The sequence below is a fragment of the Amphiura filiformis genome, chromosome 16 (genome assembly GCF_039555335.1).
Source record: "Amphiura filiformis chromosome 16, Afil_fr2py, whole genome shotgun sequence".
NCBI classification, from domain to species: Eukaryota; Metazoa; Echinodermata; class Ophiuroidea; order Amphilepidida; family Amphiuridae; genus Amphiura; species Amphiura filiformis.
Genome location: NC_092643.1, coordinates 26,297,821 through 26,313,819, shown reverse-complemented (window position 1 = coordinate 26,313,819; position 15,999 = coordinate 26,297,821). Strand labels below are relative to the sequence as shown.

General features: G+C 35.9%; 1 protein-coding gene across 2 annotated transcripts; it reads right to left on the bottom strand.

Moving 5' to 3' along the window:
- Nucleotides 1-1,409: 1,409 nt before the first annotated feature.
- Nucleotides 1,410-12,552, bottom strand: LOC140135801 (uncharacterized). Of its 2 annotated transcripts, none has more exons than XM_072157420.1 (5): nt 12,407-12,552; nt 10,781-11,525; nt 7,328-7,507; nt 6,002-6,209; nt 1,410-3,815 (listed from the first exon to the last, which is right to left on the bottom strand). In XM_072157420.1, exons 2-5 carry the CDS (start codon nt 11,507-11,509, stop codon nt 3,454-3,456), a joined length of 1,479 nt encoding a protein of 492 aa, XP_072013521.1. In that variant the 5' UTR covers nt 11,510-11,525; nt 12,407-12,552; the 3' UTR covers nt 1,410-3,453. The 2 variants fall into 2 exon arrangements, with proteins under 2 accessions (XP_072013521.1, XP_072013522.1); XM_072157421.1 differs by having other exon boundaries at nt 10,781-11,522.
- Nucleotides 12,553-15,999: the final 3,447 nt, after the last annotated feature.

Below are 15,999 nucleotides of genomic sequence, written 5' to 3'. Positions count from 1 at the left end.
TTCAAATTGTCACGCTTTTAACCATTTCACATGTTTTTAAATTTGTGATTTTGAGTTTTCTTACATAGACCTACACATAAAAAGAACATATTCGCATGTGTTTATTATCACGATAGCTGCATTGAGCGTGAAAATTAATGTACCACGAAAATTTCCACTTTTACAGTAGTGTCACAAATAGTGAACCATAATAACAATAGGCAAGTTGTTTTTCTGTAATATTTCATTATGTATACTTAGGCCATCTTGATTTAATAGTTATAGGTTAATGAACGCGTATTACTTATTGGGAGAGAAATTAGACAAAATAATGCACACATGCTGATGTTGATGCGTCTAATGCACGAGCCCCGAAGGGGGGAGTAAGTAATACAAGTTTATTAATCTATTTCATACACGAGAAGAAAAAACACGTGATTTTTACTTTTTTATATAACAAATTATCACTAAAAATGTTGGAAAACAGAACCAAATCTAAATGCATCAACCCGCCTGAAAAATGAATCGAGACTACGCGACGCTTGAACGCGCTGCTGAAACACTGCGCAGAGTACGCTGGAGTGCACAATATACACAATCAATGCATGTTTCGTACTTTTCTAACAGCTTTTCTGATTGGCTGCTTTGATATAAGAGTGTATGAATTTATCTCAAAGCCCCTGTGCACATTGTTAAATTTGCCCACTTTTTGTGTGTTATTCCCGCTAGGATGGGAGTAAATTTCATTTTTTCCGCTTTTTTTTTAAATTCCAAATCCACTACACAACAATATCACATCTGACTTAAGGATACGATACATGATTTACCGACAAGTGACTCATTTCGGAATGCGATCATGAATTTTGAAGAAAAAAAGTTTCCACAGGCTTCGTTGGGACTCGAACCAGCGATTCTAAACTCCCTTCGACACGGCGTCTAGCGCTTTACCACTCGGCCACCGTGGCAGTTGAGCGGATGAGTGTAATGATAAAAGATAAATCTCATAATGCCATCTTTAGCCTTTTGTTTACTAAAAAAGACGTTTTGTAAAGATAGATTAGCCGTTTTATGCATAAATAGCACTAACGTTTGGGAAAGGTTTCAAACAAATAATAAAGACACTGATGTGATGATGAAATTGCGTAAGTCGGGAATTATCTGCGTCGCAATGTTTTGTTTTGGTTTTAGGAATTTGACCTTAAAATTTACGACTTCATGACATTATCATTGAAATCAACAAAAGATATTTCAACACTATATGTCCTCATTCTTTCTCTACAATGTTTTGTACATGTATGTGAAATAGCTTCAACAATGGTTCGCTGCATAATGGTAAAAATAGCCTTGACCTATAAAAGGGCGAGAGGTACCATATTTACGGATTGTGGCTAAATTTAAAATTGATATAAAACGTTTGTTTATTGATCGATTACAAAAATTAATTTTTGTCGTATAAAGAAATTGTATCTGGCGTGAATTAAACTACAGTTTATATTCCTAGGGCTCTTTGACTTCTTCAAATAATTTTTTTAATGATAGAGTGAATCACCTGGCCCTCTATAATTACGCACAAAAGATCGACCCCCCTTAATGAGACGTGAAAATAGCCAAAATCATCACTCTCAACCAAATTCTTCATGTTGACTACAGTGATACCTCCTTTTGAGATGAAAAGTGATCTATTCTTGTCAAAAAGCTTGTCCCACCCATATAAGAAATTGAAGTGAAAAAAGAAAACCTAAAATAAAAACGCATTCCCTATTAGGTTTTCAACTTGGGAAGGGCTTTGAGACAAACTATTAAATTAAGATGGCGTGACATTCACATGAAATTGGTAATATCATAACTTTGTAATATCATATTGTCAGCCTGTTACGCTAATTGCCTAAGTTATTTTTTGTAATTTTGAGAACAAAGAACAAAATGTGGTTCAAGCACGCATCAGTTACGTAATCACCCTAATTATTTCAAATTAATCCCTTTCATTTGTATCATTATCATTTGTTCTTGTGCAAAGATTGGTGAATAAATATGTTTAAATGCATGTTTGAACCATATTTTGTACTTTGTTCTCAAAATTACAAAAAAATGACTTTGGCAATTAATGTAGCAGGCTGACGATATGACCTTTGCAGGTAGGTTTGTGAATCAGTCTTAATGATTTGATACATACTATGCATATGGAAGGGTTAATGATGTTCTAAAGTTATGCCAAACAATGAATGGTGAAATGAATGTAATGTAAGCAAAATAGTAGCTATTGCCGTCAAAAATATTTTGAAAAAATATACTTATAAAAAAGAACCAGGTAGCTGTCAAAGTCCATACTATAAGTATTGTGAGTCATGATTTATGTGCAGTGTTGGAAATAGAGCTGAACATTTCAAGGGCCATTTTGGGCTGCTTGTTTAAAATTCTACAGAATATCATCAATTTGTATGGCTCAAAATCAAATTTTACACATATATGCATGTTTCAAACAGTGAACTTTTGCACTTTTATGACTTTAGTGTCAAAATTTCACAGGCCCCTATGGTGGTATAACAGTGGGCCTGTAGTGAATTTCACTGGCATTTGGCCTGAGAACCAGCTTTATTTCCAATACTGTTTATGCGGTTTTTCAGGTGGGCAATACTTAGAAAACCAATACCAGTACCTAAGGACCTGGCACCATGATGGCTACCGTACCAATATTTTGGCATTCATCACCATATATCGCCTATCTATAGCTTGAATTGTTCATTCACTAGGATAAAAGTGAAATATTCAAGTGGCCAAATGGTTCTGGGATGGATTTTGCATGCCATACACCCTCAGAAACAGGCTGTAAAAGGCCTTAAAGAACCTTCTGTGTCCTGTATATGGAACCGTAAAAAGTTCTTAAAACTGAAAGAACATTTTAGGTTCTTTAGGGTTCTTAACATTTTGCAGAACCATTTTTTGTTTTTATTAAACATTTTTTATTCCTTTCCAAATTTTTGATGGTTCCATACAGAGAACAGACTTTGTATCCCCTATTTCTGAGAGTGTACAGTTAGTCAATCAACATCTATCATGGGCAAAGAAGTTTTCCAATGTTCATTTTGGCCAAGCGATTTCCCAATCATTGTCACTAAATGCACTTAGAATTTGTAGCATCTCCAATAATTCTTAAGGTGCCGGTCAGCTCCCAAGGCATACAAAAATGTTTTTAGGGATTGACTACCGGTATCAAGTTTCAAATATTCTTCATAGGTAGAACTGTTTTTATCATGGTTCCAGCATTCATTATGGACCACAATGGCCTCATCCCAATGGCATAGTTCAATAACCTCAATTAAACACTCATAGTGCAAAATTTGACCTCAAGTTGCAGAGTATAGCTTTTTGTACCCAAATTTTCTAAGGTCATTCAATGAATGTACAAATGTATTGGGGTTAAAGAACTGTGGCATGATAGATGAGCATGTTGTGGATCCTTGTGATTGACAGTTTCTACTTTTTTTTCTTAGGCTTTCCAGTTATTCTAACAGGATTGATGTGCAGGTGTCTACGCAAGGTAACATTCAAGTGAGCCTCTGGTTCCCATGTATTTGCACTATGTGGGTACCCTCTCCATTTCACAAGATAACGCAGCTTGCCGTTGAAGTACTTCCCTCGCAGCACTTTCTCAACTTTGTACATTTCATCAGTAAAATGTACTGTAATCTCCAATTGTTGGCCGCTGTAATCACGAAGGCCTGTTCTGAATAACTGTGCATGTTGCCAATCTACGTCCCCTATTCCGCCGCTCAAATCGGCGTGTAGCGTAAAGGCGTTGCTACCCTTCAAGTTTGGAATGTCCATTGCGTGCTCACCTGAACAAACATAATATAATACATAATAATAAATTTGATTTTTTTAAAGACCTTTCAAACTAATAATAATATGGAAGTGCTGTAGTTTATTATACAACTGACCAAAGGGAGGAGACTCAACATTATCCAGATCGGAATGCAAACATTCAAGGAGAAAACAGACTGTGAGCAAGTTTACATCATTTCACTAATAATTATTTGTAAAAGGTTCACTATTAATTTGTACTTAAAATAATGGCTCTCTTGAATTGTAACTTTGAATGTCATCTCAAACACACTTATCTTTTTTGTAAAACATTGTGTTTGTTAAGGGGGTACTACACCCCTGGCCAATTTTGTGCCTAATTTTGCATTTTTCTCAAAAATTATAGCGCATTGGTGACAAGTAAGATATGTATATTATAGGGGCAAGGACTACAACTGCTGCACTGAAAATTCAGCAACTCAAGTCAAGTAGTTATTGATTTATTGATCAAATATTGGATTTCCCTCATTTTTGACTGTAACTGCACAACTGTTGTCTGTGCTGAAATAAAATTTCCAGTGCAGTAGTTGTAGTCCTTGCCCCTATAATATACATATCTTACTTGTCACCAATACGCTATAATTTTTGAGAAAAATGCAAAAACAGGCACAAAATTTGGCAGGGGTGTAGTACCCCCTTAAAGGTAGATCATATTGTGACCTACTACCACAGAAGCATTAAAGTCGCAAGTTGGTAGTTTTGAAACAACTGGCTGGCGAGTTGATGTTATTTGTTTGTCGCACATCTGTACTACAAGCCAGTCCTTTGTGAATGGCCCATTGTCATTCACGAAGGACATACTCGTACAGACATACTTTTGACTTGAACAGGTGCGTGTGAAACAAAAAACACCAATGCAACAGCCAGGATGTCTCGAAACTACCGACTTGTGAATTGACGTTCATTTTGTGGTAGCAGGTCACATATATGTAAATTGAATGCATGGATTCCATGCATGTAACCTGGCACATCCTTGTAGATGGGTCGACTTGTGATGCCACCTGTTTACATTAAGAACACCCTTTCTGTTGTTTAAAAGGTATGGCAGACTACATAAAATCTTTTCAATATTTGCAAAACCTTTGTTGTTTTAATTTTGTGATGTGCAGCTTGTAGCACATGTTAGCAAGTTTGATACCATATTTGGTATTATTAGCCAAAGTTAATTCAAAAAACCAAATACCTCCATGTAGACAACCCAACAAACAAAAAACGTTTTACAGAAAACGTGTAAATGTCTGGTTATATAAAGGGAATAAAAAGTTTTAATAAACAGAATGTTATTCAAGTGTTGACAAAATGTTTTGCAAAAATGTTTGCCAAAATATGCTAGGCAAGGTCTTTTACCAACATATAGCATATCAAATGTTAACATGTCAACCCAGCAAACACAAAAATGTTTTTTAAACGTTTTATGCATGTTATATTTTGGGTTGGTTTAGATAAAAACGTTTTAATAACATTAAATGATAAAGGTCATGGAAACGTTTTAAAACGTTTTGTATAAAACACACTTCAACAATATTTGTAAAATGTTTTCAAAATGTTATTGTAAAACATTTTTTACAAACATTTTTTGCTAAATATTTTGTTAACACCTAAATAACATTATGTTAGAATATGTACTGTAGGTTACCAGCAAATGTTTTTGAATGTTATGAAAACGTTTTATTCCTTTTATATGTCCATTATATAACCTGACATTTAAATGTTTTTTGGCAACCTTTTCTAACCTTTCGCGAATGATTGTTTTTAATAATAATAATAAGAGAGACTTAATATAGCGCCCAACGCTGATAGCCTCTGGGCGCTGAACAAATAAAATACCTTAAGCTACAAATACAGATAAACTTAACTTAATGATAATGATAATAACAAGCATATATCTGACACATGCAAAAACATTATAAAAGATCAAAGCACAAAGTTTCAAATATCATATATACAAAGAGAGTGTGACCAGCACCGGCACCATGGGAGTTGATTCAATTGACAAATAAAATACCTTAAGCAATATATTAAACACCTTAAGATAAGCAAGATAATACAAAACCAAGCCTTCTGTTACCCAATTTGCAGTTCAAGAACTGAAAAAAAAAGACAAAAAAAACCAAAACAAACGACAGTGCATTGGGCTTTAATTAAGGTGATCCATACTTACCAGCTTCGGTTGGAAAAGGAACATTAATATCAAGTCCTGATGATCCTGGGAAGGCACATTTGAGTGTCCAAGATATTTTGCCAGTGTGGAATGTAGTGCTCATAGCTTTAATTCTGACATGATCTGCCACAAGGCCTGTGTCATTGCTGAAATCAAAACGCCATTCGATGGATCCTAAAGATTTCCTTTCTTGACGAGATAAATACACCTGGGAAAGACAATTATGTTATAAAATTATGATGTACAAAATATAAATTTTCATGGATTCACAGGTTTTATAATTTTTATATTAATTTAATAATGTTCATGTTAATTTCGGGTACATTATTTCATCTAGCATGACTGAGGATTGTAATTCATTCATGCATGTAAAATTGTGAATGAGTGTGTTTACCAATATGCATGCCTAATGCAATACTGATGGCAATCGGATACATAGTACGTACATCTGATTGAATTACGTGTGGACAAAGTGATTTTGGGCCCTCTGACGTAAAACTGCTGACATTATGTTACTTAGCTCATTTTCCTGTAATTGTTTCACCACATATTCTTAGAAAGACATATATTTAGAATATATATAACACTTTTGAGAATAGCTGCTCTAAACTCCGAGAAATTAACCTTTCAAATTGGGTAAAGTTCTTTTTGGACCACCCTGTACACACTAAGGAACGGTTAAAGTGGTACTACACCCCTTGTTAAAAGTTGGGACTATTTTTGCATTTTTCTCAAAAACTAATAAAACACTGGTAACAAAAGTGATGTATATTATAGGGGCAAGGAATCCAGTTACCACACTGGAATTTCAGTGACTCAAGACAAGTAGTTATTGATTTATTGATCAAATATTATATTGGGGTTCCCTCATTTTTTACTGTAACTCCACAACTGTTGTATGTACTGAAATAAAATTTTCAGTGCAGTAGTTGTAGTCCTTGCCCCTATAATATACATATCTTACTTGTCACCAATGCGTTATAATTTTTGAGAAAAATGCAAAAATAGGCACAAAATTGGCCAGGGGTGTAGTACCACCTTAAAACCCTGAAGTGTAAAATCTTACAATACTGGTTCTCAGCTCCTAGTCTAAATGATCCAGACGAGAGATACACCTGTTCATGAGGTGATATTTTCATGAAATTATTTTTAAATAATATATGAAAATATAAAATGAACTGATTCTAAAAGAAAAATACAGTCATATTATAGTCCCGGATTATATAGTATTGCATAAGAATTTGCAGGATACATTCGGGTTGTACGTGTAAGGACATAAGTCTTCTCAAAGCCTGGCCTCAAAGCAAGCTAACAAGAAATACCTACCATTTGCCAATCATGTTCTTCTTTTCTGAACATATTTTTACTCTCATACACGGCAGTATCCCATCCCTCAATCTCCCAGTCACCGTCAGACACACGGATGTACTTATTGCTAGCGACATTGAACTGTAGGTTGAAGAGTTTGTTGGTTTTCTCCCGTTCAGATAACTGGAAGATGTACCTCTGTCAAAAAAAGAAGAAATGGTTCCATGATATTCTTCGAGTAAAATAGATGTTGCATTTTTTATTTGTAGCTTTATAGTACGAATCTTTACTGACATAGTAAATTCATTAACTTGACCACAGACACTATATAAAACATAATTCAGGCAAGGTCCGTATTTTAGTCATGTTAATTGGATGATTCGTCTCTTTATTGGTATTACGTTATGTTTGAAAGTTGATGTCCATTTTCTAAGGGTATTTTGAAAAGAAAAACCCTCAAATTTATGGTTCTAAGTATGCATGTTAGTTCTACTGCAAGATGTTGTTTAATGGTTCTAGTTACTAACATTATAAAAGTGCTTGACGCGAATAATGAAACCAGTTGATCTTGTTTTTGTTTACAAAATAAACTGAATTCATTGCACCACAGATATTGGTATCTGTGATTGCACTGATGAGAAGATGCGAAAAGATCCCATCATATTTAGCCACAATATGCTTGCAGGTTCATAAATAGCCTACATGCCTAAAAACGGCTCATACTACATACACAATAAACCATAAAAATAAAAATAATTGTGGTCAAAGTCATCAAAGAAAAGTGTTAGCACACTCTTAGACCCAACGTGATTCATACTTTTCAAATTCCGAATTTCAGTTTCTTTTCAATTTTGCCTCATTGCAGTGGCGTAGATTTCTTTTTTGACATGGGGGGTGGAGAGGATGAAGTTGGAGGAAAAAAAAAAAAAATCTTGAAGTATAGTCAATCCAGCACCCTTTGGTGACAGAATTAGTTTATAATATAAATGCGCGTGAAGCGCGTGAAAATTTGTGCTATTTTGAAGCTAAACTGATGAAATATGGTGTAAAAGTAGATTAAATGCGCGCGAAAATTTGCACTTTTGGGGCTAAAATGGGCAAATATGAGGTTAATTTGGTCAGAAACCCATTATCAGGCGTCAACATTGGGGGATGATTGTATGGACCATCCCCTGGCAAAATATTAGGGGGGATAAATCCCCATCCCCCGGAATCTACGCCTGTGCCTCATTGTAGTAGTTATGATGATACATTGTAAGGTTAGAAAGAAAAATTAACACTGAAATTTGTTTTCATTTATAGCAAGAGTGACAAAATATTGATGAAGTGGCTCATAATACATACACCAGAAGATAAGTTCTCGAGCGTTGCGAATTTTGCCTGTAGAATTTTGTCTGTTTCTAGCTGCGCCGCCGTTAACGTTGGTGGTAATGGATCATCCGAAGATGTTTGGGTTTCATTTAAGCATCTCGCCGTCTGACCAGCACCTGATGTCGTAGGCATAGAACTCTCTGATCCAGGAGTTAATTGTCTTTGATTCGTGTCATCTGAAGTACTGTTGTTTGATTGAGTAGACGTGTCCTTTATAGCCGAGTCAGTACTGCAACTTTGTACCGACTGGTTTTGATCCGAGCCAGTGATGATCTTTTCCAGATCTGGTGATGTTAAATCCATGCCGTCATTTCTTTCTAAATCCGAAGACAATGTGTTCGTTGCAGTGCTTTGCAACTCATCTTCACCATTTGACATTAGAGGACCGGTGGGACTGTCTAATTCAGCAGTTTTATGTTCAGTCCCCAAGTCCGATGTGACGTGTTTTTCCTGAGTTACCTCAGTATCCATTACGTGTGCTTCTGGCACGGAAGTCATTCCTGATGCAACACTTGAAACAGAGTTCTTGTCGATATGTCCAATTTCTTATTCAATGTGTAGTGTTGTCGACGTGCTTGCAAGTTACAGCCCTTTCATTAAAGGAAAAACCTTCAATGCTTAATAGTTCTCTCTTGAAACACTATTATAGGCCTACATATACTACAGTTTTATCAGTGTACTGTTAAACGTTCAAAGGTCAATTCAGTCGTAGTATTTATTTACTCACAACTTTGCTAATCCAACTAATTAAGCAAATATTTTAATTACCACATGTACAGCCAATGTTAAATGTGGTGTATGGATATTTGTTTAATTCATTTAAAAAGTAAATTTATTCGTATATTTTGTTTTTCTTTGTTTCATTTTATTTTTGGCTTATTTAGTTTTGTTACTTTAGTGTTGGTTTGTGTTCTTCTTTGTACTCGCGTAGCTATAGTTTAGTTTAAGAGCTTGGCTGGCAAACATCGGTGAGCCCTTGGCCAGCCTTTTTGACCTAATGTAGACAAATAAGAAATTTCCAATGCCAAAATATTCACTAGAACAAATTAATTTTGTTTTAGGGAAAATGACGTTGACCTAGTAGACACAAAATGTTACAGAAAACCTTGAGATAACAGATAGTAAATATATAGGACGTACAATTTTTAAACATTCAAAAACATTTTTGAAAACTTCTTACAAAACATACTAACATAATGTATTTAAGGGTTAAAAATATTTTGCACAGATGCTTGCCCACAAATATTTTACAATAACATTTTGAAATAGATGCTAATGAAAAGCAAAACAAACTGCTACAAAATGTTTTTAATAGGCGTAAAAAGTTTTAATGACCTTTAATTTCATATATTAAACCCGACGTCTAAATGTTATTAAAGCGTGTTGATCAACACAAAACACTTTTTGAAACATTTTTGTGTGTGCAGGGGGCCATGGGGACCCCGGGGGACCCACTGTTCGCAAGCTTTCAGATCGTTACAATTGACATAAAAGTTGTAAAACTTGGAAAATTCATATCAAGGAATCAAATTCAAAATCATAGAGGTTATTTTTAGATGTACGAAAATATCTGTTTTCCAAACCGTAACATCAATTCAACAAGACCGAGAACTTGCTTGAGTATTTACAAAATAGATCCCATTTACCACCTTGCGTATTAAGGCCCCATGTCACAAGGGAAATTGCCCAAAATTGTCAAAATAGTATAAAGTTACTCAGAGTTTGCTTTAAAGGTTCTCACAATCGCGTAAAGTTATTCAAATTTTCACAAAAATTGCTTAACATTTTTTTCAAAATTGCGCAAAGTTGCTGAAAAGACGCTCGAAAGTTTTCAAAATTATTCAAAATTGCTTCACACTCCGCGCAAGCTGCGTAAAGTGGCCGCGATTTCACGAAATTGTCCAAAATAATATTTTCCAATGCAGCTCAATGCGGACAATGTTGCGCAGCTTTGGAGAACTTTACGTAGGCCCTAACATTATAAAATGTTGCAAAATGTCAGGTGTTCTTTGGAGAATTTTGCCAACTTTGAGCAACTTTCCCTGTGACATGTGGCCTGTATTGAAAGTATCCCTAGCTCAGGTGTTGTTGGTTACATACCTCGTCTTCCGTCTCCATCTCATTCTCGTCTTCTTTCGTTTCAGTTTCTGTCCATGTTCCTTGGTGTGTGTCTTCATTTACGTCGGCATCTGCTCGTTGTGTTTGCTGCGGATCTTCCACTTCTAATTCTGCTGCTGGAATTTTAGTTCCTCCTTCAAATTGGCCTCTTTGATGTTGCACCTTTTCGTCCATTTCTGGTCTTCGAACATCCCCCTCTTCCTCCTCCTCTTCCTCCTCTACGTCTTCATCTTGGTTTCTTAATTCTTCGTCTTCTTTTTCTTGGTCAGCTTCCTCCTCTTCTTCGTCTTCTTCCTCCTCCTCCTCCTCTTCGTCGCCTTCCTCCTCCTCTTCTTCATCGTCTTCCTGCTCCTCCTCTTCTTCTTCTACTTCGTCGTCATCGTCGTCTTCTTCACCCTGTTCTACTTCATCTACTGTTTCCTTTTCTATCAATTGCTCATTGCCCTTCGCTTCTTCAAAATGTCTTATTTCATCATCTTCCTCCTCTTCTACCTCGTCTTCATTTTCTGCCTCTTTTTCCATATCGTCATCATGGCCATTTTTCGCATCTACTTCAAAATGTCCACTTCCATCTTGCTCCTCTTCTGTTTGAATATCAGCTGCTTCATGTTCCGTATGTATCTTATCATCCCCATAATCCTCATTTTCCTTCGTGTCTTTGACAACTGGTTCAGGTGGTTTGTGCTCATCGCCAGTAGTTAGCCATTCCATCGTTATTCTTTTGCTGCTGTGACAATAATCAAAAGATGTGAAGATGAAAATTATTTTCCTATACATCTATTGCTATTGTAGCTTATTGTAGTCCGTGTGCCTTCCTCTATAGGCAGTAAAATGTTACATCAAATTTTCTGATTTTCTCAAAAACTGCTCATTTTTGCAGGAATCTGTTGTGCTAGTTGGACTCCTTTTTCCTTTCTAAAAATGTGTATACTTTTATTATAGCCTACTTACGTTTAGAGATAGGCCTACAATAAAAACCAATATCTAAATTACTGCTTCGATGAAGGCATACGGACAGTAAGCTGTGTGTGGGCATGACTCCACCATCCTCTGGTTAATTCACAAGAAACCCACAGTGCAAGAAACTTATTTCCAAATTTTCAGTTGATTTGGACATTGTATTCGTGAGTTATGCATTTTATCACTATAGATTGATCAGCTCGTAATCGGCGGGCCTTATAACATCGCGGATTAATATCAATATATTTTATTTCAAAAATTGTCTTGGCAACTCGCCAGAAGTATTATTTAAGCATACTTTGTCTTTTTTATTTAACACGCACAATATAGAAGACCAGACACTCAACAATATCACTGTTAACATGAGTCTACTTTTCGGCGTAGTGGTAAAAAGCCGAACAATTCCCACTGATTACGAGCTGATCAAACTATAATACTTACATAATACAGTATTTACGTTGCCCTATTTTGACGCATAATATACCGCAATCTCAATCATTTTTGCCGCTACTCCTTTCGCACCACCTCGATGTAGCCTACATGTTTTAATGTCATTTATCATAACTTTATCGCCAGAAATATGTTATTTAATCTTTGAATCAAAAAGAACAAAATCCACATAATTAATAGTAGCCTACATGTACTTACCATTAATCTTGACACTGTTTATACATGTTATAGCTGGGTTAAAAAGGAAACCAAGGTAATGCAATTCAGTCACCTTTATACTGCATTCAAATTCGCTTCGACAAGCACAAACAAACAATAAACAAGTATTGTTAAAATTATTGAAATTATTCTGATATGTATGTTGAAAGTACACGATTGAAAGTACACGATAGACGTTATATTCAATGGTATATGAACTTGAAGGTCATGGGTAATCAATCGGAAACGGGGAATTCCTATATTGGCCCAGAAAAAAACAGGAATACATGAGTATGTGGGTAAACTTGGCAATCGATGTCCTAGTATGTTCCAATATAACTGAAGCGGTAATAGAACCATAGCTGAACCATGGGGCTTCGACAGTATATTGCGGTATACCACTGGCACACGTTTCGGTCTTTTTTTTCTTTCATGTGACACCACCCTGGATCACACTTTTGTTTTGTTGTTTTGTTTGTTTTTGGTTTTTTGAGATTTTGAATGTAGAAAAGACCCAAAATATGAATATTTTCCCGAGTCTTTTAAAGGAGGATTTCGTGATCCTAACATCCTCTTTTTATGACATTTTTCAGTAGATATCCACGAAAAAAAGCTTATTTCCAAAATTTCAGTTGATTCCGATTTTGCGTTTGCGAGTTATGCATGATTATGTGTATTACACTGCTCCATAGACAATGTGTTGTAATTTCGTTCTGGTGCACCAGAACGAAATTCAAATTTGGCGATATTTTTGCTAAACGAATTAATCTGCAAGAAATATTTGGTACATAAACATTATGTAGCCAGAGGTATCCAGTGGTGTAAAAATCTCAACTTTTTTTTGGGAAGAGGGGGGGGATGAGGCTGTGGATCACGAAATGCCCTTTAAAGGAATATTGACCCGGGTCTTATGAGGAGTGTTACCCCTGGTGGGGAAATATTTATTCGTTACTTTTTTCTCCTTCATTTGCACCACTTGGAGATCATACCTTCTTGTTCAACTATAACTTTTATTTGATAAAGGTTCCATTATTAAGTTAACATTAGAACATAAAGCGTAATGAAACACCAATTATTTCTTTCTTTCCCCTCCTTCTCAATCTCTCCCCTTCCCCTCCTGTTTCCCCTCCCCCTTCCTTCCTTCTCCATATCCTCCTTTCCCTTTCGACTCCATCTACCCTCGGTCTGTTAAACTTAAACCCACTCCCACTCCAAGGCACTCCCATTCCCTCCTCCCCAGTGGCGTTGTCAGGGTTTTCTTTTAGGAGGGCAGGGGGAGGCGACTTTCAAGGGAAAACATTGACCAAAATGGGCAAAAATGCTTTAAAACGTAAAATATCACTGCGGCCAGCATCCCACATTGGGGGGGGGGGGTTAAGCAGGAGGACAAGATCATGTCCCAATCGGGAGCTGTCCCTCTCCTTGGCTGCAGCCATTCATCTCCTTGTCTATTTTCAATGTCCTCCCTCTCCTCTCTACCCCTTTCTTACGAGATGCAGCATAATTATGACCATGATGATGTTCCATTTAAATAAAGACTGCACAAAGAGTAACGCAGCTGTTATAAATACGCCTATAGCGTCAAAACTAATAATTGTGTTCACAATATTTCAAAATAGAAAGAAGGATGATTTATTTACGCGCATTTTAATACCCCATTTGTCCAAATTCGTTTAATATTAACAACACAGCAGTGTTTTTAAAGAAAAATACCCGAATTTAAAAGTTGCAGCAATTTGTATTGATTTGAAGTCTGCGCGAAGATAAAAGGAGGATTTTACGTGCCACAATGCTTGGGTAATAATAACCATTGGTCGCTGTATTTAAACTGCAACTTTTAAATACGGGTATTTTTCTTTAAAAGCACTATTGTGTTGTTAATATTGAAGATATTTGTACAAATGGGGTATCAAAATGCGCGTAAATAAACCATCCTTCATTCTATGTCATGATGTTGAAATATTGTGGAAACAATGATTAGTTCTGAAGCTGTAGGCGTATTTATAACAGCTGCGTTACTTTTTGTGCAGACTTTATAAATATATGCACCTACTATGCTCTTTTAAGAAGTAATTCTATTCACTGCTAGCTCCAGTAAAAATAAACCATTTTTACGTAAACTTTTTTACGTCATGATCACACACAAAAGTATATTCCAAGCTGGATGTTTGGAACAAAAAATATTTTAACCTAATTAAATCACTAATTGTCAACAAAACATGTCGTGTTTTTTACCCAAACAAAAAGAGATAACTTGTAATTTTGTACTGCATGAGAAATATAGAAACTATTGTTTTTATATTGACGTATTTTCGTTCATAATTTACTGCTCACTATAGATATTCGAGATTATTGGTGTTCCAGATGTCTTGTTTAAGATGGATAATGGGAGTCTCCAGAAGAGATAGGCTACGGAACACATCAATAAGAGAGGCAACAAGCAGCCAGGTCACAATACTAGACAAAATCAAAGCCAAACAATTGTTCTACTTTGGACACATCGTACGGATGCCAAAGGACAGATACCCTACACATGCCCTTGAAGGTAGAATACCGTACCTGGACACGGGCCTAGAGGTAGACCCCCAAAGCGCTGGCTTGACAACATAAAAACTAAAAAGCAGCTGCCAAGAACTTGGGATTACATCAATCTACAATGCAAGGAGTATGGTCACAAACAGAGGCATATGGACTTCCATGGTGAAACGGCTGCTAGCTCCAAGGTTCCCAGGATCCGAGGGAGGAAAGCATTAAGTCCAAGTAAGTCCAATAGATTTTCGCACTCACTTCGACTTCTAGAGGCTTTCACGGCAGAGTGGTTTTGAATAGATAATCCTTTATAACTTTATTTTATTTATTTTACCACTAAAGCAACACTATAGATAAATACATGAAAAACAAAGTCATGTGGTGGGAGGCCAAACAGAGCAAAACTCGTAAAATTTTGGCCACCCTGTATAATTCTCTCGACGTTAGAGTTTGTGCTTTTGAGCCGCCTTTTGCAAACTCTCTGGTAATGTCGACTTATCGTATCCCGGGTTCCCGGTCGATCGAATCATGTGTCAACTATTATTGTTAAAGTTGTTGTTGTTGTTGTTGTTGATGTTGTTGTTGTTGTTATTGTTGTTAAAATACATGGAACATGAGAGCAGTAAACTGTAAAAAATGAGATTAGGGCCTAATTGAACGAAACATCTTAAAACTGTGACATCCCATGGTTGATGAGTTTAATGGCAAAATGACGAACTATTCTGAAAAAAAAATACACACGCAGAATTACAATTCCTGTGTCTAATCATAAACCTACAATAATGTAGATCAACTGTCACATACACAAATGACTGGTTTATTGTGTTTGTCTTACCATTTACTAATAATTTATGAACATGAACTTTGATAGCTCCAGTGTACATTACTGTTAAAGGCCTATGAATATCCCAATATACAGGTGCAGAAATAAGTATTTCCACATATTAAACAAATATTTGTGTGATTAAAATAATACACTTCGTCGTTGATATGTGGCTAATTAGGGTTTTACCATTTAGCAAAAATCCCATGGTTATTTTTGATCACACACAAAAAATATCGGG

What these genes read in the sequence shown, in the direction of transcription:
- LOC140135801 (XM_072157420.1), bottom strand. Translation starts at nt 11,509, where the DNA reads ATGGAATGGCTAACTACTGGCGATGAGCACAAACCACCTGAACCAGTT. An exon ending in AAGAACATGATTGGCAAATG is followed by an intron (nt 6,210 to 7,327) that starts GTAGGTATTTCT and finishes TGTCTTTCCCAG; the next exon opens with GTGTATTTATCTCGTCAAGA. An exon ending in TCCTTTTCCAACCGAAGCTG is followed by an intron (nt 3,816 to 6,001) that starts GTAAGTATGGAT and finishes ATGTTTGTTCAG; the next exon opens with GTGAGCACGCAATGGACATT.